Below are 23,663 nucleotides of genomic sequence, written 5' to 3'. Positions count from 1 at the left end.
AGCAATATAATGAGTGCAAAACATTCCCATATGCCACTCCCCCTAGGCCAGGGGTCTGCAAACTAGGCTCTTTTAAGACTTGTAGACTTCAACTCCCAGAGTTCCTCAGGCAGCTTTGTTTTGCTGGCTGAGGAACTCTGGGAGTTGAAGTCCACAAGTCTTAAAAGAACCTAGTTTGCAGACCCCTGCCCTAGACCAAGGCCGGGGAGAGAACTTTTTTTTAGGGTTACTAAATGAGATCAGGGTACAGACTAGACCTGTAGCTTATAGAAGCCAGTTTGATACATTGGTGACAGAAACCAGGAGTCTCTCCTAAGTTCTAAGCCTCCCTTAGCTAATTTTGGACCAATCACACTCTCCCAGCTCAATCCACTTCACAATGTTGTTATTGTGGCGAAAACTGAGGGAAGGAGTGCACTCATTATATGTAGAGTGCTTTCAGCTGTACAAATAAAGGCAAGATATCAATCTATTAATAATATGGATCTCCAGGGAATTCCAGAGGGTAGGCATTGCAACAGAGACAGCCCAATTCCTGGGCTCCATCAAATGACCCAGTTTAGTCAATGGATTCCAAAACATGGAATCTGGCTGATTCACCGGACAAGCAGAAACTAGAGGAGGCAGGAGGTCCCAGAGATAATCAGGTCCTCGGCTGTGAAGGCCTTTCTGTCACAAGTGCTCCATTTCGAGACCTGAATAGTAGTGATTTGATCTTTTCACTTCTGATGGAAAGTATGAAACTCTTAATGTTTTAAATACAGAAAGTGAATTGTGTCCCCAATATTTTGAGCATGATCTCCTAGAGAGTGGATTTTGAGATAGAAGAGATGCAAATGCAAGATTCTTGTGTCAGAGCAGTATTTTTGGAAAGTTGGTAATTAGAATTTAGCGCTGGGACAATTTCAGTAAAGCTAACAGAGCACACCCAGTAATACACAACTATCAGTATCTCTCATTCTGTCTCTGGCACACACACCCTACTTTTTAGTGTGCTTCCCCTGCAGGATTAATTATTGAGAGAATTGCCAGTTTGTAAGAAAAGTGACCAAAGGTCATGAATTCTTCACACAGGAAGGGTGGTGCCAAGTTTTCAGCTCTAATCTTTGCTTACTCAGCAGTTAAATTTCCATGCCACAGACTTTAAGCCTCTTTTGCTGAGAAGAGTAAAGAGTGGGTTAAGAAATGTGAAAGGATGGATTTGATCTCTTTGGAGTGAATTCACACTCCAAAATTGTGTCCAAATTTTGGAGTGTCTCCAAAATTGCAATGGCGAGCATCCTTTTTAAGAAGCTTTTACTGGTGACTGGATCCTAACAGTCTTTCTGAGAACACCTGACTTCTTACCTAATGAAACAGTAACACTCCTCTATTTATTAATCAAGGCTGATTTTCAAGGTTCTGATGCAAATCCTTTATGGATGGTATAGATACTGATTTTGCTACAGGAGTGGGAATGACCTCCAATGCAGAGCTACAGTGATCCTAGTTAGCTTCAGTTATGTGGTAACTATCCAAGAGTGATTGGTCTGGAGAATCTCTTGTTACCAGTTTTCTAATCATGTTCCCTAACACCCATACAACTCAACCAGTTCCTAAGCATCTTCCAGCTAGTCATCTTAACATAACATAACAGTAACAGAGTTGGAAGGGACATTGGAGGTCATCTAGTCCAACCTCCTGCTCACACAGGAGACTTATACTAGGGATTCGAACTGCCAAACTGCTGACCTTTCTGATCGACAAGCTCAGCATCTTAGCCACCGAGCCACCTTGTTTCTTTCTTTTTAAAAAAAAGTTATTTGTCTTCATAAGGCTACTCTAATTTATGATTAAATGCTCATCCTTGCAAACAATTCAAGAAATATTTTAAAAGGAATTGACAATAATAAAAAGAGAAATAACAAATGTGATATTTGTCACCACTGGGCAGTTCTACTACATGGAACTTATGTTTGTAAGGTTTGGAATATCAAGTCTGGCTTGAACTCAGCTGTGGGGCCTACCAATATCGTTATATAAGACTATTTCTTCTTTCTTTGTTTCCTTTTTTAAATCACTTTTATTAAAAATTACTTATGAAATTAAGGGTGTGTGCTGTTCGGTAGCTTTTTCACAACTGGAAAAAGAATGCTGAAGCAGATGGGCTGGAGATGATTCAGGAATTCCGTGCCAAATTTGTTCACCATTTTAAGGCTTTACAGAAACCATCTGGTATGCTGCCTTTTTAAGACTAGTGATCAAACATTGGAAGGAAGATTTCATCTGGTAGGTGAGGGCTGCCTAGTGCCATTGAGCTAAGGAAAAAAATGTCATGAAGTTATTGTGCTAATGTACATGAAAGATTTAGATGAGTCCCAGGAATAACCAGTGTGAACAACTTTTAGACTTTTTCTTTCCCGGTGTTTCGTTTAAGAAAGGGCATCAACATTGCTATTTCATTTGAGTAGTGAATTGTGTTATTTTCTATTTGTTCCACAGTAACTACGGTAAATCTTGTTTCTTTCCTCTGTTGAATTTGACCACACAACTTGTATACTGTAGCTAGCCAAGAGCTTAAAAAGGGAAGTAAATGTCTGTTTAATATTGTTCTGTAGAACGGAGCACTCCTAAATGTTTATGTTTGGGACTGGAAGGCAAGCCTTGTTATTGGATTTCATGTAACTAAAGCTATTACAGTTTCTACTACTACTTAAATAGAATTTCTGGACCCTCAAGAACAATGTGCATCCTAGCAGTTTAAACTACACATTTTCCACCCTTAGTATTACATGAACTGCACATATATAATTTTTTAATTTCTTAGATTCACAAAGTCTTGCCTCTTCCCCACCATGCTTCATGTTCATGCCAGCTTTTCAAACTTTCAGTTTTATAACTTTGTTATATTAAATATATTTATTTCTTGTTCCTTTCCAGACCTTCTATTTTGTTATGGTAAAGGAAGACAGTGTAATAACTAAGTCAGACAATATTGATCCGTCTTTAAGGTTAATCGTCTTTTACCTTAAAAAAAAATTGCATCAAATTGTATCCAAGGTAGAGTTATATCTGTTTTCGGCAGTGCAAAATATTGCATTGAAAAGAAGCAATTATAGCATGTATTTATATATGATGACATATTTATAAGATTCATAAGCCAACTCATTCCAGAGGCTCTGTGGAGTGTACAAAGTCAAACAATTACAATTATAAACAGTAACAAACAATGATGGTGCAGTTCTTCTTACCATGTTTCCCTGAAAATAAGAACCTGTCTTATATTTTTTGAACCTCGAAATAAGCGCTTGGCCTCATTTTCAGGGAGGTCTTATTATTTTGGGGCTCATGGAGCAAGACGAGGCTCCTCTTGCCATCTTACCTGATTTCTAAATAAAAAATAAAAAAAAAATTCCAGCTCTGTCTCCCTAACCAGTTGAAATGGCGGGACCAGCTACGCATGCATTTAAATATTTTCAGGGAGGGCTTATTTTCAGGGGGTGCTTATTTTAGCGCATGCATTCAAAAGCCCGATTGGACTTATTATCAGGAGGTGTCTTATTTTCGGGGAAACGGTATCTTCAAAGGATTTCCATAAATGCAAGTTTTAACTATTTTCTGGAAGCCCAGAAAGAGTGAGGAACATTCTTGCTGTTCAAAAGGAGGGGAACAGTGATCAAAAATGACCACTTTCATGCAGCCACATTGGGCAGTCAGATGGGTAAGATAGATAGAAGAACTCCATCATGAAGATATATAACAAATCCACAAGTGTGAGTGTCTCAAGCAGAAATGAAACTTAACATTCTTGGATTGAAAGGAGCAAAACTTACTGCGAAAAAATATATTTCAGTGCAGGAACTGGAGTAGTTGTATGAAGTGAAGATAATCACAGACTTCTAATTCAATTGGCCAGTGCTCATTGGCCCGCTTTATATATTTCAGTGGTATAAATGTCTTGCTTTACCATTTACAGTGTCTGATAGTAAGAAAATAGATTATCTGGAAATGGTAAATGAAAATGGTTTATAAACCTGGCTGTGTTTTAAGTTAAGATAAAGTCTCCAAGTTAAGCTTCTCTCCTAGTAATTTTGCAGACATAGGTATGAGTTTACTTGGCACCATACAAATGTAGTTTGCCATTTTCCATTTGTTTTGTTTTTTTCAGTTTCCCAGTGTAGTCTACAGCTCCTGATGGTTTCCTATATAAGTCCTAGCCATTCTGATACTGCGTAGCTTTTTGAGATCAGCCAAAAGTTGACAAACAGTTGGTATTTAGCTGGACAGATTAGTAATCCAGCTAAGCAATTATCAGTTACGGTGTATTCATAGTATACCCGAGAGGAATGATTCTACAGTGACTGGTTTTCTTAATTGATTACATTTCAAGCTTGTATGAGGAGAATAAAATGTGAATGAAGCTTGCTTTATTGTTTATTACAGGTCACAGATGCATCGAACATATCAAAATAAAAGACAATAAACTGCTAAAATGACATAGGAGCAATTGCAACAGCACTTAATATAACCAGTAAGAGCAATCCCAAACTAATTTACTGTTAGCAAAGCATGAGTTTTCCAGCTACAGATGCAAACAGTAGGGTTGTTTGGGGACTTTGGTCTGCCAAGAGAAGCTTCACTTAAAATTCATATGAACAACTAGGGAATGACTTAATGAGCCATGTTAGCAGCTCTACAAATATCTCTATTAAAAAATCGTAGTGGACTAAAACGTGGTTAAATTATTCAGTATTCCCAGACAGACAGAGTAAATGCTTTCTACATTAAGAGTTTTCTGGAATCTGCTTTCCAATATGGTTAATGGTAACTCTCAAACTAGAGTAATGAGAAAACCTTGTAGGATTGCCCCTGGTACAAAAAGTATAGGGAATTATTGGCAACCAAGAGAAGGAAGGAATTTGTGGGCATGCCTAGTATGCCCAATGAATGAAGGAATGAATTTTTGTGCATGCACAACACATATAAAATGTTGCGAAGTCTCATCCTTGTTGGAGACTTGGAGATGGCACAGGAATGAGCAAACGTTTTCCCTGGTTTGTGGGTTTAAAGAATGGTTAAGTGGATTAAAAGGGGTGCTTGAAAGAACCGCAGAGACTTATAGCATCCACTTTTCTCCTTAAAATCTGATCCAAACGATGCAGCCCAGTTTAGAAAGTTGGCATTATTTTATGAGTGTACCTGGGAGGGAATCACTCTTCTTCTTCTGCCTTGCCTGGGTAATTATGTTCTCTAGCAAGTTGCAGATATTGGCCTACCTGGTTCAAATTCACTTGCAAAACAAACAGTTAATTAAATAGAACCTAAAATGTCATGTACTGTCATTTAAAGTATTCTAAGTTGCACGGGGTTTCCGTCCAATTATTTGATATCAAATATCTAATATATCAAATGACACAGCCAAGATCAACCAGATCACACTCCACCTCATCTGTCTTTCTGGCCTAACACTGTGGGAGGTGGGAAATAGGAATTTAAAGCTTTTTGAAAGGCTAAACAGAGTTGGGAACATTTGAAATCCATTGCAGAGGGGAAATTGCCAAAGGAGGGGCACTGCCATAAAAAAGGCACAAGTCCTATATCCCATTAAATGGCATTGCCTTATGGAAGAGATCTAGAATGTGCCCACCTTGTGAGAGCAAATGGGATAGGCAGAAATAATTAAAGATAGACAATTGTGTGAATAATCTTGTCCATTATCATGTGCTGTACAGATTTATAAGCAATAACTTTATTGGTTCAACTCAGCCTTTTATCCATGACGATAAGCATTCCTTTTTCAACCCATTTCTGGTTGAAAAAGATCTCAGCATTACTTGAATATAAAAATAATGGTGGAATTGCATTGGTTCAGAGTAGCTGTTTTTGCAATTTAAAAAATTCATGTTCCAAATGATCATGCCAAGAAATTAAAATGCGAGTCTGATTGGTTTTAACTAAAGGAAGGGTCATCAAGAAACATATTTCAAAAGATACGATAATGACAGATACAGAATATCTAAATATGGAAGGTAGAAACTGAACAACATCAAAAATCTGGAAACTGATAGCTCTTCCAGCAGCCCCTCCCTCTCCAAACATTTTGAAGGCAAAACTGTGCTAAGAATTGATAATCATTGAAATAATCTAAAGCAGAAGAAAATATCCAAATAATATGGTGAATTGTCTAGGCGTTCAAATTGTTACCACATCTGCTATGACCACTATCACATTCTATTGTCAAGTGCAAATATCTGGAACAATCCTTCAAGCAGCAGTCAAAATCTCTAAACCCATGAAGAGACAATGTGTGAGCCTTGGTCATTTTGCACAGAGACATTGAGACACATAGGTACTAGAGGATTTTGATTTCTAAACTAAAAGGAATAATTGTTGGGCATGTCTAGCCCAAACTATAACAATACTATTGTTCCAGACAACCTAATGTGCTTTGAATGTATTAATAGTTTTGAAACAAATTATTATTTTTGTTAAAAATTACAAGAACTGTAAGATGGTTTGCCTTGACTTTAACACAACATTTTTCCTGTGTTCATAGGAGGAAAGATAATCTCTTTAGTCATTCTTGCATTTGAATGAGCATCTTAACACCTTGTTACAATATTTTAGAAGCAGCAAAGAGTCCAGTTCAGTTGTGAAAAAGTTACTGAAATGCAACTTTATTTTGGAGAAGAAATAACTGAGTGAGATTTGTTATTGTTGTGGTTGTTTATTCAGTGATTCCAGGCTTTTTGTATATAATTGTTATATAGTTATATGTGTATACAAATATCAGATATATGTATGTTTTACATAACTGATTTGTTCATTTTGCATATTTTACAAAATGTGTATCTTAAATAAATATCATTTCTGCCTACCCATTTAAATTATTTCTATGTTTCTCTTTCTCTCTTTTCTTTAGATTATGATTGAGTTTTGTCCTGGCGGAGCTGTAGATGCTACTATGCTAGGTAAGTGAAGTTTCATATTGTCAACCTTTGGAGTATGCTGATAATCTCTGCCTATAGAGTAGATCATCCCATATCATGTAGATTATTACAGCTTGTGCATAAAACGTTCCCATAATAAGGTAAGGTAAAGGTTCGCCTCGCACATATGTGCTACTCATTCCCAGGGCGGTGCTCATCTCTGTTTCAAAGCTGAAGAGCCAGCAGTGTCCAAAGATGTCTCCATGGTCATGTGGCTGGCATAGCTAAATGCCAAAGGTGCATGGAACACTGTTACCTTCCCACCAAAGGTCCCTATTTTTCTACTTGCATTTTTAACATGCTTTCGAACTACTAGGTTGGCAGAAGCTGGGACAAGTAATGGGAGCTCACCCTGTTACATGGCACTAGGGATTCGAACCACTGAACTGCTGACCTTTCGATCAACAAGCTCAGCTTCTTAGCCACTGAGCCACCATGTCCCTTATTCCGATAATACCCTGACAATAATCATACAGGAAATTCAGTAGTAGGAAGATACATGCCATTATAAAGAAAGCTTATTTCCACAGCTTTTCTTAAAATACAACAAAACAGGCAAACCTATGAATGTTGTGCTTTATTTTTGAGATCAGTCTGGGAGTTGTGGCTTCATCATGCAGAGTGAGAGGTGGCCAATGGTGAAAAAAGATAGAGCAAATCTATTTTTTTTAAAAAAAGTTCTTCTAGTGATGAGGTTCAATTTGCTACAGCTGATATTTCAAAGTGACCTATAGTGATAATCTTCCTGGTGGGTAAGAAAAGAGTTTTGTGTTCATCAGAATTTTAATTGTATAGGTTTATGTTTTTTTTCCACAAACCAACTCCAGGACTGAAAAGGTGCTTTTAGAACAGGGGTCACCAACTTTTTGGATCTCAGGGACCACTAAATTCATAATTTTAAATCCCACAGATCACTAATAGGATCTGCCTAATGACCGGTTGGGTGGGCATGGCTAGGTGGTCATGTGACTGGGTAGTCATGGCCAACTTGATGTCACTCAGGTGGAGAGGCATCTCACTGGCATCTACTTGCCCTTCCCTTCCCAACCTCTCCTCACCTGCACACCTGGGCTCCTTAGGGCCCCAATAGGAAGCAGTTGTTGGAGCTAAGCAGTTCAAATTGGATCCAACCAAGAAGGAGGCTCAGCAGAAGCACCTTGCTGAGGATTACGAGCATAGGCTTTCCAAGCAGAGGGAAGACCTGCGGGAGTGCAAGGCCAGGTACTGGCACCTGGAGGCTCAGCGGGCTGAGATGGTCAGCCAGTTCCAGGCCATGATGCAGTCCCACTGGAAGAAGGCCCTCTGGCTCTTTGCCACCACCGGCGCTTCCATCCATCCAGCCTTCGCCCAAAGCCCTGCATCAGGATGCCAAAGCAGACCCTGAGTCAGAATTTCTGCCCCCCTCCAATCCGCACAAAAAGACCCCAAAGGGGGAGACTCTCTGCAGCAACACAAATGTTCATTGCACATATCTGGCCCAGGGGCTGTAGTTTGAGGACCCCTGATTTAGTGCAATATAAAAAATGTAAATAATTTTTCTGCGGACCACAGAAATTTTCTTGCGGACCACCAGTAGTCCCCGGACCACCAGTTGGTAACCGCTGTTTTAGAGGAAAGCTAACTGAAAGAGTCAAGCAATATTTCGAATTAAAACTAAAAGATCAGCTTTAAGGCAGGGGGTAATGAAGTTCTGCCTGCTTGGGGGTAATTTGGCATAGAAGTTGCAGATCTAAAGAGCTAAAGCAAGGGACCTCAAACTACGACCCAGAGGCCGTATGCGGGCCACCGAAGCCATTGATTCAGCCCATGCAGGACCACAAGGCTGCCCCGCCCACATCTCCCTGCCTAACCACCAGCCCCCATCCTTCAGATGAGTGCAGGACTTACTTTCACGAGCCCCACAGGCTGGAACTGGAAGGTAAGGTCAACTATTTTGGCCTGCAGAAATGTTCTGGAGGCAGGGGAGGTGAAAAATGGGGCACACAGACATCTCGGGAGGCCAAAAAAACAGGCTGTTTTAGCCCAGTTTTGGCTTGCAGAATGTTTCTGGAGGTGGGGGAGGTGAAAAATGGGCCTGTTTTTCACCTCCCCTGCCCTCAGAAGATAGGCAGAGTGAAAGAGAGAGAGATAGACTGCCATAGACACAGTAGGGGGAGAGAGAGAAAAGAGAAGAGGAGAGGAGAGGAGACAGACTTGTTGATTGTAAGCTCCTTGGGGCTGGGAAGAATTGCTGCAAAACTGAGTTTCCTGAAGTGGATCACTAGACTCCTAAACAACTGAAAAAACAGTCTAGTAAAAAGAAGTCGACCAAAAGAGCAACATGCAAACAAAAGCAAACAAAGCACCCCCAGGAGCAAAACAAATTAAAGTTTAATTTGTGTGCATTGTTTAATGGACTGTTAAATTGACCACACCCACCCAGTCACATGATCGCCTAGCCACCGCCACCCAGTCGGTCCAGGCCCCCAACAGTCTGAGGGACCGTGAATTGGCCCCCTGTTTAAAAAGCTTGAGGACCCCTGATTTAAAGAAAGAGGGGAAAACTTAAATATGCAATTAAGCACTATACAACACTGATTCTGATCATGGGCAATGAATCCCAACTGTGCCCTTTAGTTTCATGATGAGCCTCTCCTTTGGTCACTGCAAACCTTGTAGACAACTTCAGCTTGGAGAGGACTTGAAATCCCAAAAAACTCTCTCAGAACCAAGTGTTGCTATCTCTGGAAACATTTTGAAGAAATATAATGCTGACAAAGGGAACATTCCCCCTATCCCTTCAAGCATGTCTGCCCTTTAAATGAATCCAACATCTCTACTGGAAGTGGGCAAAAAGAAACCAGCGCTAAAATGGGAGCTTTTTTTCCTTTATTTAAGATATTTTGCTGCTGAAAAACTGGCTGTCCTACTTAACCGCTCCCTCTTGGATTAGCCCGATTTGACATTCATATGGGGCCATGCTACTTAGTGCAAAGATAGGGAATATTCTTAAATGTCTTATCTATTACATTTTAGCAAAAATAAAATAAAATAAAAAATAAGGAAACTAATTTCTATTACAATAACTGTGAGTCAAGGCTTTATTATTAGTCATCTGTAATAATTGTGCCTTGGAGAATAATATATTTATGCATATAAATATCCTTATCTCTTCCTCCAATGAACAGGCATCTCGTGGTATGCTAAACAGCCCTGTTGGCTTTCAGCCTTAAGGCCTGGGTGTTTTTTTTCCCCTTCCTGGGCAGTGGGCCAGAGTTTTGGATAGGCCTATCTTACAAAGCTTTTGGAATTTGGCATATATGAGATTGGCCTTGATTATTTTGTATTGTGGTATGTGTTTGTGTGTTGACTGTTTTGTGATTCTTAGATTCTATGTTTTTAACCCATGTAAGAAAGTGGCTAAGACACTGAGGTTGTCGATCAAAAGGTCGGCAGTTCAGCGGTTTGACTCCCTAGTGCCGCGTAACGGGGTGAGCTCCCATTACTTGTCCCAGCTTCTGCCAACCTAGCAGTTTGAAAGCGCATAAAAAATGCAAGTAGAAAAAATAGGGACCACCTTTGGTGGGAAGGTAACAACATTCCGTGCGCCTTCGAACAGCGCTGGCTCTTTGGCTTTGAAACGGAGATGTGCACCGCCCCCTAGAGTCGGGAACAACTAGCACATATGTGTGATGGGAACCTTTACCTTTAAAAAGAAAGAGTTGGTGTTTGCAAGTTGGGCAGCCATATGAATCTTTTAAAGAAATAAAGTCTGTACAAATGTTTGAAAAAACAGCAGCGCTCTAAAAATCAATTACAAAAAATATATCAAGTCAGCAGGAAATTGCATTTTCTAAAGTTTATGTTGCCTGTAGAAAGAAGACTGACTTTCACTTAGTACCTCTTATACCCATTCCTGCTGTGATGGTTCAGAAGACCAGCAAGATCTATGGTTATGAATTTGACCAAGGGATTGAGTAGACAATCACTTTTAGGAGGCCCTTGACAGAATAGATTTCTTTCAGCTTGAAATAGCTGCACAGCCTAACTCTTTTTGGATGCTAATGGATGGCTAAGCACTTATCTGTTTGTTATCCTTGTCATTCCAGAGGCCTTAATATGGGCTGCAGGCTATCCTCCAAGCTAGGAATCACAAAACAGATAACACACAAACACATACCACAATACAGAATAATCCTCCAATGGATTTTCCAAACTATTCCTCCATGACACTAAAACTTTAACCTATTTTGTTGCCAGACTATCAGGGAGACTGCATCGGTTTTCCAACTGATTTCCCTGTTCCAGATGCTGATGGAAGTTTTGCTAGAAAGTGAAGAGAAATTTCACTAGAGCAACCAGAAAATCATATAGATCTATACTGTCCCTTCCATATTCAGCTCACCGTTTTCTTGCTTTGAAGAAAAAACAAAAGATGAGGTGTGAGTTTTTTGATCTCTTGTTTTTACCTGAGGTAAAACAAGAGATTTTTAAAAATGTTGTTCTTGCTATATGGGACCAGATATCCTTTTGAATTGCCTCATGATAGCCTCAGCCAGACTGGGCTGGATTCAGCATCCCTCCAGTGGGGAAAAAGGGGGGAGCTGTTAATGTGTGTGACAAATGCACACTTTTATAAAGTATCTTAATTTTTTCGGTAACAATGGCATTTGAATTTTTACACTTTAAACCTGATTTTGCTCTAATTACTTTAGGCCTGAATATTGTAAACTCCAGATTCTAAAAATGAAATTGAATTTTTTAAAGCTGTATTTAGCATGGGTGATAGATTTTACATATTAACATGAGTTAGCTATATTTAAGAGGAAACAGGCCATGATCCTCAAAACATTTACAGGTAGTCTTTGACTTACAACAGGTTGCTTAGTGACAGTTTGAAGTTACAACAGCACTGAAAAAAGTGACTTATGACCATTTTTCAAACTTGACTGTTGCAGCATTCCCCTGGTCACATAATCAAAATTCAGATACTTGGCAACTGACTCATATTTCTGATAGTTATAGTGTCCCAGGTCATGTGATGACCTCTTGTGAACTTCTGACAAGCAAAGTTAGTGGGGAAGCCAGCTTCACTTAACAATCATGTTACTAACTGAACAACTGCAGGGATTCACCTAACAACTGTGTCAAGGAAGGTCATAACATGGGGCAAAACTTGCTTAACAAATTTCTCACCTAGCAACAGAAATTTTGGGCTCAATTGTGGTCCTAAGTCATGTTGTTAGTCGCGAAGTCATGTCCAACTCATCGCGACCCCATGGACAATGTTAAAAAGAATAACTGAAAGAGTTTTTCCAACTGTTTTATAGAGCTGGATCGAGGCCTGACTGAATCCCAGATCCAGGTGGTTTGTCGCCAGATGCTGGAGGCCCTCAACTATCTGCATGGCAAGAAGATTATCCATCGAGACTTGAAGGCAGGCAATGTGTTGCTAACCCTAGATGGAGATATTAAACTTGGTGAGACATATACTTACCTCTTCAGTGAGAAATAGTTGTTATGCCAAAAGATATGTTCTTGTATTCCACAAGTATGAAAAGTAGAGAAGGGCTTATATTTAACAGTTGTGACTATTTTGTTGTGAAAATAGCAATCAGTCAACTAGGCACATTTAGCTGTTAGATTATTATCTTTTGTTAGATTGGTCTTCCTCCAGCCTTTTTCACCTATCAAAATTTTTTGGATTGGAAAAGAAGAATTTGCTGAATGTAATCCAGCAGCTTTTATTATTGACCAGATATCTGAATTTCCTTTCAATAAGTTTTTAATGTACAGTCTTGTATTTAGAAAGAAGTCCCTCTATTTAATGGAACTCCCTCCTGAAAAAGCATGCATTGGATTGCAGCCTTGGTGGGCCTTTGTCATGTTATTAGCCATGACGAAATGCGAAAATATTTTAACTGGAAATGTATTTCTCCGAACAAAGAAAACTAAATATATTCAGTCATGGGGCCAAAAGCTGCCAGAGAGAGGCCCCATGAAGTCAAAAACAATGCAAATAAAATTCTTGTTCCTACTTCAGACTTAAGAGTATAGATTAGTTGCCTCTTGGGGATTTACAGCGTTTTATAATCCATATAACAACAGATAATGTAAATGAAATTTACAGTGAGTTCAGACTTCATGAGCAAAATGAACATGGAACTGCTCTCTGGCACCAGATGGTATCCATACAGAACTTTTTTTAAAAAAAGAACTCATATTGAAATTACAAATCTTCTAGGAAAGGAAGAAAGGCAACGTTTTAAGATCTGTTTTCTACATCTGAGGATGTCTCAGGGAGCAAGGATAGAGACTTTATGTAAGAACATAAATCATGGCATAAGAATAAATGGATCACAATTGAAAGGTGATTTCTGAACGGAACCCTTTATGGATTGTATTGAGCCTAATGCTTTCAAGCATGTTCATAAATGGTGTAGAGAGAATCAACAGAATTGTAGGATAATGCAAGCAGATATAAATTGATGAACATTTTTAAAAAGAAAATGATCAATTTTTTAACTGAGGTTTTATATGGGAAAGAGACATAGTCATAGTTTCTAGTTTCTTAGCTTCATCTTCAGAACTTTAGTGTTTGCTGCTGATCTCTCTCCTCCATCCCCTTCCAAAAAGTGGTATGTGTGTGTGCATGTGTGTGTGTGTGTGTGTGTGTGTGTGTAGGGGGGGGGAGTCAGTTCAACAACTTTGTCATTTTGTGAACTTTGTGGAATGTAACATTGGCTACAGTGAGAAAGACACAACCACCAAAGAATTTTCTTCTCTTACTGGCTTAGACAGTATTTCTTTGTCCAAAAGGCCAACCTTTTCCATGCTGCCACATAAGGATAGCTGTTGTTCTAATGTTCTTGTTAGACTCTTAGGATTTTTATTCGCTATCCCAACTCTTAATTGTCTAGAAATGGTTCCTTGGGATTGGATGCTTTCATTTAGAACTCATTTCACAGATTCTCTTTATAAGCAGAATGTTTTGATAATTGATTAACTCTAAATAAAACCTGTTTGCAGAACAGGTTGTGTTGGGCAGGTATTTAGAAGACAATGCTATATAATCATATACCTCAATAAATCAGCATTTATCTTTTCAGGAGCAGAAGAGAAATTTAAATTTTGCATTACGCATGGCGCCCTTTCATTACTTTTAATTGTGGTCTTCCCTCTCATGCTGTCTTCCCATCGTCACCATATATTCATCTTCATGCTTGTCCCATCTTAGTCTATTCAGGGTAGAATTATGAGAGGTCCAGTTCTGCCAGAACATAATTTAACAGCATGTGAATTCTGTGGAACAGCGGTTATAAAATCCAGAATTGTATAATAAAAAGTCCTGCTCACAAGTTGAAAAAGAAATTAGGCTCATTAAAAAGACTAATAAAAGCAGAAGTAGTAGGTGTAGGAATGTAAGGAGACACTGAAAGCTACTCAGAATTCAACATTTTTCTTATTGTTCTGTGAGGGCTTGTGTATAAATCAATGCTTGCTATTCTTTTTGAGTTTCATGAGAATTGGCATCATTTCTATATCAGTGGAGAATTTTATTTGCTGATGTGGAGAGATGAGAAGGCTCACATGTCTTGCTTTGTATCATCTTTCTAGTGGAAATTTCTGGGAAGAGGTGGAAATAATACTTACGTAAAATGGAACTGTAAATTACTGTAGGAAATTGAATTTAAATAGCAAAGCCATGAATTGTGTGTTAGGATGGGGGTGAAGTCCCTGACAGTGAATTGTTTCCCTCTTATAGTAAAGCAAAATTCTGCTCTAACTTGATGATAGATTTAAAAGTGTTTTCTTTACCATCCCTATAATTATGGTTATCTAAAAAAAGCAAGTTAATCAGAATCCTAAGTTACTTTTCACATCCTTCTCAGATACTTACGTTGAAGTAGTCTGTTTTAAGAAAAAAATATTTAGCAATAATATGTTTTGTGGATATAGATTCCATTATTTGACTATCATTCTTTTTATATTTTTAACATGTTTCAGATCATTAGTATAGGCTAGATATGGGTAGAGCCAATCCCCAAATTTGGGAATTGTAGTACAATAAAATGCAGAAAATCCTTGGTGTCCATCCAGATTAAAGTTTCTATTGGTCTTCTGTATGCTTGCTTTGAGAAATAAACCGAGGAGGGTTATAATTAAAGGTTGCCCTTTTCACTGCAACCCAAAACATTCATTAAAGAATTGAATGTGATTTCAACTCTTTTCAGCCGATTTTGGAGTATCAGCCAAAAACATGAAGACTGTGCAGAAGAGGGATTCTTTCATTGGCACACCATACTGGTAAGAGGATTATTTCAGTAGCATGACCTTTAAAGAAATCGCTGCCAAATTTCATTGGGAGGGAAGGGGAGATGTTATGTCCTAATCAACATACGGTGTTGTAGTTACTTATTATGAGGCTGTATTTTAAAGTATGCCCTGTGTGTTCAGATATATTTGTCTCTGTGCTGTGTGACTGATATCTTGATCTTAATTAGTGCAATGTCCCATTTGTATGTATTTTAAATGAATGTAAAATATAAAAAGAGTATATCACCCTAGAAAGCAGTGCTGCATTTAATATTTGTGTGGGTATTTTTAATGAGTTTGTGTGTTTCAGGAATTTTCTCCTTGGAGGTGGAGGGAAAAATATGGAAGGAATAAAAACTGTCAGCTGCAACAATATTCTGTCATTTGAATCATTGCCTCTCTTAGGGCAGTGAAGAAAGTACAGCCTGTATCTGGAATGAGATATTGATGGAATTTGGGCTGTTCTGTCTTTTTCTCAACCCCCCTCCATCCAAATTTGGTGGAATGTCCTTTTGAAGCAATTCCAAGGATATAAAAACAACTATTCACTCCAAGAATTTAATCGCTAAATCAGCTACATCATCATTAAGGGGACGCAATCAGTGTACATTTAATTTGCCGTTTCAAACAGTATGTAGGCCAGATGTCATTAGCCGACTGCTTGCCTTCTGTGGCCAATTGAGAATGGAGAGATGAATGACCGGGAGTGTATATGTGGGCTGGATGTGGCCTAAAGAGGTTAACCAGTTTTGCTATCTATTAATTTCAGTAGAGGATGCATTTCTATGTTATATTCAATGGTATTACCAAAGACAATGAGATTCAAGGAGTTTGTAATGCTGGCTAGTTGATTCTGAGCACAGAAGGGATGAATTTTCATATTTCATTCAAAGTTTAATTGCAAAGTTATACTTTTATGGCTTATGGTCAATTCTAAACCTAGACTAGTTGAATATATAGAGTTTAGCTTAAAACAAGATCTGGTTCTTAGGGTTTCCTGCCTCGGCAGGGGGTTGGACTAGAAGACCTCCAAGGTCCCTTCCAACTCTGTTGTTGTTGTTGTTGTTGTTGTTGTTGTTAACTTTCAGTGAAAATGAATTTATAGTAGAATTTCACTCTTCTTTCTTTGTTGTTGTTTTTTAGGATGGCCCCTGAAGTAGTGATGTGTGAGACTATGAAAGACACCCCTTATGATTATAAGGCTGACATCTGGTCCTTGGGCATAACACTCATAGAAATGGCACAAATAGAGCCACCTCATCATGAGCTGAACCCTATGAGGGTCTTACTGAAAATAGCCAAATCTGATCCTCCGACTCTTAATTATCCATCAAAGTGGTGAGAAGTTTTGTTTTTTCTTGTTCATTAACAATTATGAATACCTACAAGAAGTATCGTGGTCTTCTCTCCCTCCCATGTTTACTAACAATAATTGTCAATATTCCCTGGGAAACAAAACAGGAAATATGACTGGATGAGCTAATTGTACATTATTGTAAGGCTACATTCATAGAATCTTGCAAGGGTGAAGATTCAAATCTCCTATCACCACTTTTAACTGCCTAATCAATTAGGGCAGGTCTTTTCTAAATTTCTTACTCTGACTATCAAACTCAATGGGATTCCTCCTCTTCTCTGATCATTTCCTAAGCAGAATCTCTTCTGCTCTCCTTCAAGGTCATTTTCACATAGGTGAAGGTAAAGGTTCCCCTCGCACATATGTGCTAGTCGTTCCAGACTCTAGGGGGTGGTGCTCATCTCCGTTTCAAAGCCAAGGAGCCAGCGCTGTCCGAAGACGTCTCCATGGTCATGCGGCTGGTATGACTAAATGTCAAAGGCACACAGAGTGCTGTTACCTTCTCACCAAAGGTGGTCTCTATTTTTCTACTTGCATTTTTTTACGTGCTTTTGAACTGCTAGGTTGGCAGAAGCTGGGACAAATAACGAGAGCTCAACCTGTTATGCGGCACTAGGGATTTGAACCGCTGATCTGCCGACCTTTTGATCGACAAGCTCAGCATCTTAGCCACTAAGCCACAATATAGGAAATATTTTATTACATTAATCGCCTTACTTTGTAAGTAGACAAAATAAATCTGTAGCAATTGGAATAATCATGGTAGAAAGAGCTGAGAAGTTGAATTTGAAAAGCGGAACCTTTCTACCTGTTGCTGAATTCTACCTACCATCAGCCTCAGCCAGCATGGCTAATTATTAAGGTTTCCCAGCTGCTATAAAATATTGCCATTGCCAATGGGGACTCATTTAATAAAAAAGTTCTCAAGGAGGAATAACCAGAGGAAAGGAAATATTTTTCTTATTATTTTAATAACCTTGGACTAGTTCAGAAACACACCGCCTAAGGCACCAAGCCCTTACTCGAAGCTGTAATGCTTTAAATGCATCCCTCAGGACTACTCTATAACTTGCCACTAAATTGTAATATTTAATCTGACAGAAAAGGGAAATAATTAAAAACATGCTGAGTAATCATCTTAACTGCATTTAATTAAGTCACTTAAAGTAATTTTAATTAGATTTTGCTCTTCCCAGTTTGTCAAGCACAGCCCTTGGGGGCATCACTTGAAATGTTTCCAACAAAAGGATTATGCATCCCTAGTCTTGATTAAGATTCCCTATGGTAATCTCCAGGTTAGCTATAACTTCTGCCCTCTTCACTATTGACCATGAGTTTTGCAGCTGATGGAAAGTATTATTCCAGCAATGTCTAGCAAGCATAACATTGAGGTATCACTCATCTTGGTGATTGTTAGTACTAAATTCTGATTTGTTTATACACAAATCTCCACTTATACCTCAAAACTAGGTAATGTTGGGCAAAGAGTTTTGTCTTCTTAGCATATGTTCCTAAAACGTGTATGTAAAGGTGTTACTTGATAGAGTGGGCTGTGAAAATAACCTTGAGGGAAGAAGAGTTCCAGCCAAGACAATAGTCAGATAAATCTCCACCCAAAGCAGGAATGGAATTTACAAGATTCTGTTACTGTAACCCTATAATAAAAGCTGTTTTAGTATTCATGATTTTGGTGTCTGATTCTGGGCTACCTCAAAAAGTATACCTTGAATTCCTTAGAGCAGCCTTTCTCAACCTGATGTTCTCTAGATGTTTTGGACTACAACTCCCACTATCATTGTCCTTAGTTTTTTTCTATTTTCTATTTTTTTCTATTTTCCATTTCTTATTTATATGTATTGCAGTGTGCTGTTTTGCAGAATATTTCATTTTCCAAATTCTTAAAATACAGTCTTTCCTCCCTTAGGACTATATAGTACCACATTTTTCTGCAGCATCCAAGATGTAAACAAAGATAATAGCTTAGTACTCAAGTACATTCATTGTAATAAGAAGATACTAGGTTCTCTCCCTGACTTTCCCATTTATAATGCGTATAATAATAAGGGGCAGGAAAATTTCCCTCCATTCTAAGACAAATGCAGGTATCCTTGCTTAACAACTACTTCTTCAGCAACTGTTCAAACCTGTGATGGCACTGAACAAGTAGTACTTATGACTGGTCCTCACCGTTCTGGCCATCACTGAGCATCCCCAGTCACACGATTGCTATCTGAGCACTTGATGCAACTTCACAGTTATGGATAGCAGCATCTTGTGGTCATGTGGTTATCATTTGCAACTTTCATTGGTGGCTTCCAACAAGGAAAGTCTGCTGGGGGAAACCAACAAGAAGTCACAAATGGTAATTGTGTGATGCCCTCACTAATGCTCTTAATAAAGTGAAGAACTGGAGTGCAGAAATTGTTGTCACTAAACCAGGGGTCTCCAACCTTGGTCCCTTTAAGACTTGTGGACTTCAACTCCCAGAGTCCCTCAGCCAGCAAAGCTGGCTGAGGAACTCTGGGAGTTGAAGTCCACAAGTCTTAAAGGGACCAAGGTTGGAGACCCCTGCACTAAACAGCATAGTCATGTGACATCACATTGTATGACCGCATTGCTTAGCAACAGCAAATCCAGCCCTGATTGCTGCTTTTAACTGAGGTCTACCTGTAGCTTGACTGGTGCAATGTAGCTTTCTCTGTTTCTGTGAAAATTTGAAATGTGATTTATGATGATATTTTTAATGCACAGCACAGTCCCCAGCAAATATCCAATCAGTGCAACTTTGTATTTTTACTTTCTGAAGTTTCTTTTGGCCTCTTCCAGGACATGAAATGTTTATTAGAAAGTCATCTAGTTAGGCTTCCTAGATGACAAGAGGAATAGAAAACAGCAACACTCTCTGAATCTTTTGCATAGGGTAATAGGACAGTATAATTTTTCTGGCTAGAAAATCACTGGGCAGCGGTAGCCATATGTGAAACATTTGCTGTGATAATATGTAGAAACCGGCACTCTTACATGGCAGCCGGCACAGAGAAAGGGGTGCAGGAAAGGAGGAGGGTACAATCAGGTGTCTGACAGAAGGCTTTGTATTAATTTAAACTCAGGCAGACATTTGTCCCTGTGTGAGCTTGCTAACATTTGGTCTTTGGCATGAATTGGGAACAGAATGACAGCATGTAACTTGCTTCTGAACAGCTATCTGGGTTGCAAAACAGTGGTAGATCTGCAATTAATCAAGGGCACGTTGTTGTTTTTTACTATTATTATTAAATATATAAAAAATTGTGCTGCTTTGTGTTTCTTCCCGCTGAAAAGCACCAATTTCAATTTGTAAACTGTGTAGTGTGTATCCAGGCTAGGATGTCCTGGTTTTCTTTCTCCCAATGTTTTTTAAATGTGTGTGTGTTTGTTCATAAAGGTCTCCAGCATTCAGAGATTTTCTGAAGACTGCACTTGACAAAAACCCTGAGACCCGGCCAACTGCCACACAATTACTGGAAGTAAGTATAGCATCTCAAGTGAGTCACACACGTTGACACTGCAAAAGGCTCATAAATCCACACTCATTCCCTGGTTGGAGTACAGATTTCCCCCTCGGTTATTAATATAGAGAAAACTTGGATGGTTGCTGAAGTTTAGATTCTAATTATGTAGGAATTTTGTCCCTCATGGGACAAAGAACTCTGCCATTTGTGTAGTTCTGCTTTCTGAGCCATCTAGTACAATCTCCCTTGTACTTCTGAAACCATTGTACACTTCTGAGAATTATGGTACTTATTCCACACATGGGGGAGGGGACATCCAGGTTGGGGAAGGCTATTCTATACAGTTTAACTTTTGGTCCAGCATTGAACAGTAATGCAATTTTTGTTTGCTACTGCTAACTTCGACTTTCGGGGGTGGGGGGAATGACCTATTTTGGTGGAGGGAGGAATTTTAATTTGATTATTATTAATTTGATTATTGGCAGAACAGTGAAAACCAAACTATGTCAACATAATTAACAAAAAGAAAATGATAATAATATCTATTGTGGAAAGCTCTGAATTTTTTAAATTTTACCTTTTTAAAAAATAATTTTAAAATATTTTAATATTGCCTTTAAATTTTAATCTTTAAATATAGCTTTTAATTGTTTTTAGTATATTTACTAGATTTTAATGGTGTTTTAACTGGGTATGCCTCTCAGAATCACATGTAAGTGAACATGGGTGGCCATATAAATGTAATAATAAAAAATTAGTAAAACTTTGAAGGCTGCTTTGAAGTTTGCTTGGTGAGATTGTTCTCTTCCTGTGAGGTTAGAGGAAGTGTACTTCTAAAAGAGGAGTTAAGATTACACATGTAATGCCAACGTTGCAAGGTAACAGTGTGATTCTTTTATGTAAATAAGTATAATTCTTTTATGTAAATTCTAAAGTAAGTGATCTTCACTGGGTTTTTCCAGGTAAGTCAGTGTATATACTGCACATGATTAGGTAGTTCCTCTTACCTGTTCATCTGTGATGGAGGGACAGCTAACATAACATTCTGTATATTTCAGCTCCTTAGTTGCTCATAGGAATGCAGTTTTATGCATGATGCTTCTATAGACAGGAATAGTGATACTGACTGAACTCCCACAGATTGAATGTCATACCTGAGTGCATAATTTTGTCTTACCTCATAGCAACAGTGCTCAATTTTAAGCAGAGTGTTTTAAAATTCCAGCTCACAGTTGCACTTTTTAAGCAATAGAAACATGTTTTGCTAAAGTTGTAAGAGGCAGCTAGCCCTTATGTCTTTTCCTGTTTTCTCTTTGCCTTATCTGTACAATTTTCCAGCTTCAGTGTTTCACTGTCAAAGAGAGTATGTGCTTGTGTAGAACAGCTGCTTGGAAGCACACAAATGCCACAACTGTGAAAGAAACCAGTCTGACTATGTAAAAAGACTGACAACTAAATATACTTCTAGCTCCTAACATTTTCTGGAAATGTTTTGGCCCCAGTAATGCAGAAACTGATTTATGACTATTTATTTTAAAGTTAGAGATTGCAATATTATTGCCTGTAACTCATGATCAATACATTGTACAGGTGATCCTCAACTTACAACGGTTCACTTAGTGACTGTTCAGAGTTACAACGGCACTGAAAAAAGGGACATGACCATTTTTCACACGTGCAACCTTTGCAGCATCCCCATGATCACGTGATCAAAATTCAGATGCTCGGCAATTAGTTCATACTTACGACCATTGCTCTGTCCCTAATCCTTTTGCCACTTTTGACAAGCAAAACCAACGAGATTCACTTAACAACCACATTACTAAATTATCATCTGCGATGATTCACTTAGCAACTGTGGCAAGAAAAGTCATAAAATGGGGCAAAACTCACTTAACCAATGTCTCCCTTGACAACAGAAATGTTGGGCTCAATTGTGATCATAGGTTGGAGGACTGTCTGTATTGAACATGAATATTTGAGTAGCAAAGGAAGGGGGAAGTAGCTGACAAGGCCTCTACATTCGCTTTGTCTTGCTCTTGATTTGCAAGAGAATTAGGCTAGTTTGGTAATCATGAACTTGATTTTTTTTTAGCATCCTTTTGTCAGCAAGGTCACCAGTAATAAAGCCTTACGTGAGCTCGTGGCAGAGGCAAAGGCTGAAGTGATGGAGGAAATTGAAGACAATAGAGAGGAAGGTGAGGAAGAGGACTCATCAGAATCTGCCTCTGTAAGTTGAATTCCCTTTGTTGCATTAAGAGATGTTTGTGTTAAGGAAACGAAGCAAAATATTACTTTTACCCTATACATACCTGAATGGGGTCTTATACACATATGCATTAGTAGACACAGACACATGTATACATTCACATTAAAAATGCTTCAGAGTCCACAAACTACACTAGCTGGGTTTTTGAAAGCAAAGTGCTGGCCACCTTTGACCCCCTGCAGCTACTTGCAGAGGAGAGAAGTTGTTGCCTTTGTGCAGGTGTGCAGGAAGAATGGGCTCCTTGGATGGGAAGAGGCTGCTCTTCATTCAGCAGCCAGGAATCCTTCAAACAATGTTTGGGCAGGGAGCCAAGCCTTCTCTTTCCGCTTGCAAGATGACTTTCTCAGTAAATGCACTCACTGTGTGGACAAACATGTCCCCTAGGAAACATTTTAATTGCTGGCACCTTTAACTATGAAAAACGTGGCCTTTAGCTGTTTAGGATTAAAACTGCAAGCTGCTCCCTGGACTGTGCTGGCTGCTTTCAGGCTTAGCTGGGACAGATAAAAGCATAGACGTTTGGACAGGGAAGAGGTGTTTAGTCCAAGGGTCTCCAATCTTGGCAACTTTAAGCCTGGTAGATTTCAACTCCCAGAATTCCCCAGCTAGCTTTGCTGGCTGGGGAATTCTGGGAGTTGAAGTCTGCCAGGCTTAAAGTTGCCAAGGTTGGAGACCCCTGGTTTAGTCCACTGAATGATTCAGGATCATCAAGCATGGTGAGATCTGCAGTCACTAGCCAACAACAAGGATGCTATCTTAAAATATATATATATATTTCAAACTGGGGTAAGGTAGGGCAGACTCTGCGCATTCCCGTCCATCGATGGTTTCGCTGGATAAAAAGAATGAAGAATCTTCTGTAGAATGTACCTTGCAAGCCAGCTCAACTTTTTGTCTTTTTCTGCCTTTTTGTTCCCCGAAATGAATAAAATAAAAACGACGTTTGAAAGAGGTATTTGGAAGCCTGTACAAACTAACTTTTCAACAAGAATAACCACAAGAAAACCAAGAATATATTCTACTGACTCATCAGTAGTTTTGTGGTAGGATAGAATGGGGCGTGGCAGCTTTGCTTTCCATATTGCTAGAGGTATAGATTCAAAAACATTGTTTCTGTACCTTCTCATGACTTCTTGGTTACAAGGAGGCAGTAGAATATAGTTAGGGTTAAGAATGCATTGCATGTCCCCTCTATCTTCTCTTTGCTGATTGTTTAATCTGAGGTTACTTCCCCTGCCTCCCTTCTGAGGTATGTATATACACACAGAGAGAGAGACATACAC

At 38.8% G+C, this 23,663-nt stretch overlaps 1 protein-coding gene across 1 annotated transcript in view; it reads left to right on the top strand.

Annotated features, from left to right (window-relative positions):
- The window catches only part of STK10 (serine/threonine kinase 10), a 90,525-nt gene that overhangs the window by 41,663 nt on the left and 25,199 nt on the right, over positions 1–23,663 (top strand). Inside the window, exons 3-8 of the mRNA XM_058171313.1 lie at positions 6,902–6,950; positions 12,278–12,427; positions 15,182–15,254; positions 16,407–16,601; positions 20,045–20,126; positions 22,207–22,341. Coding sequence (XP_058027296.1) covers positions 6,902–6,950; positions 12,278–12,427; positions 15,182–15,254; positions 16,407–16,601; positions 20,045–20,126; positions 22,207–22,341 — 684 coding nt within the window. The remainder of the gene's footprint in view (positions 1–6,901; positions 6,951–12,277; positions 12,428–15,181; positions 15,255–16,406; positions 16,602–20,044; positions 20,127–22,206; positions 22,342–23,663) is intronic.

This window comes from Ahaetulla prasina, chromosome 2, assembly GCF_028640845.1.
Source record: "Ahaetulla prasina isolate Xishuangbanna chromosome 2, ASM2864084v1, whole genome shotgun sequence".
Taxonomy (NCBI): domain Eukaryota; kingdom Metazoa; phylum Chordata; class Lepidosauria; order Squamata; family Colubridae; genus Ahaetulla; species Ahaetulla prasina.
Note: the sequence above shows the minus strand (reverse complement) of the source record. Positions and strands in the feature narration are given on the sequence as shown.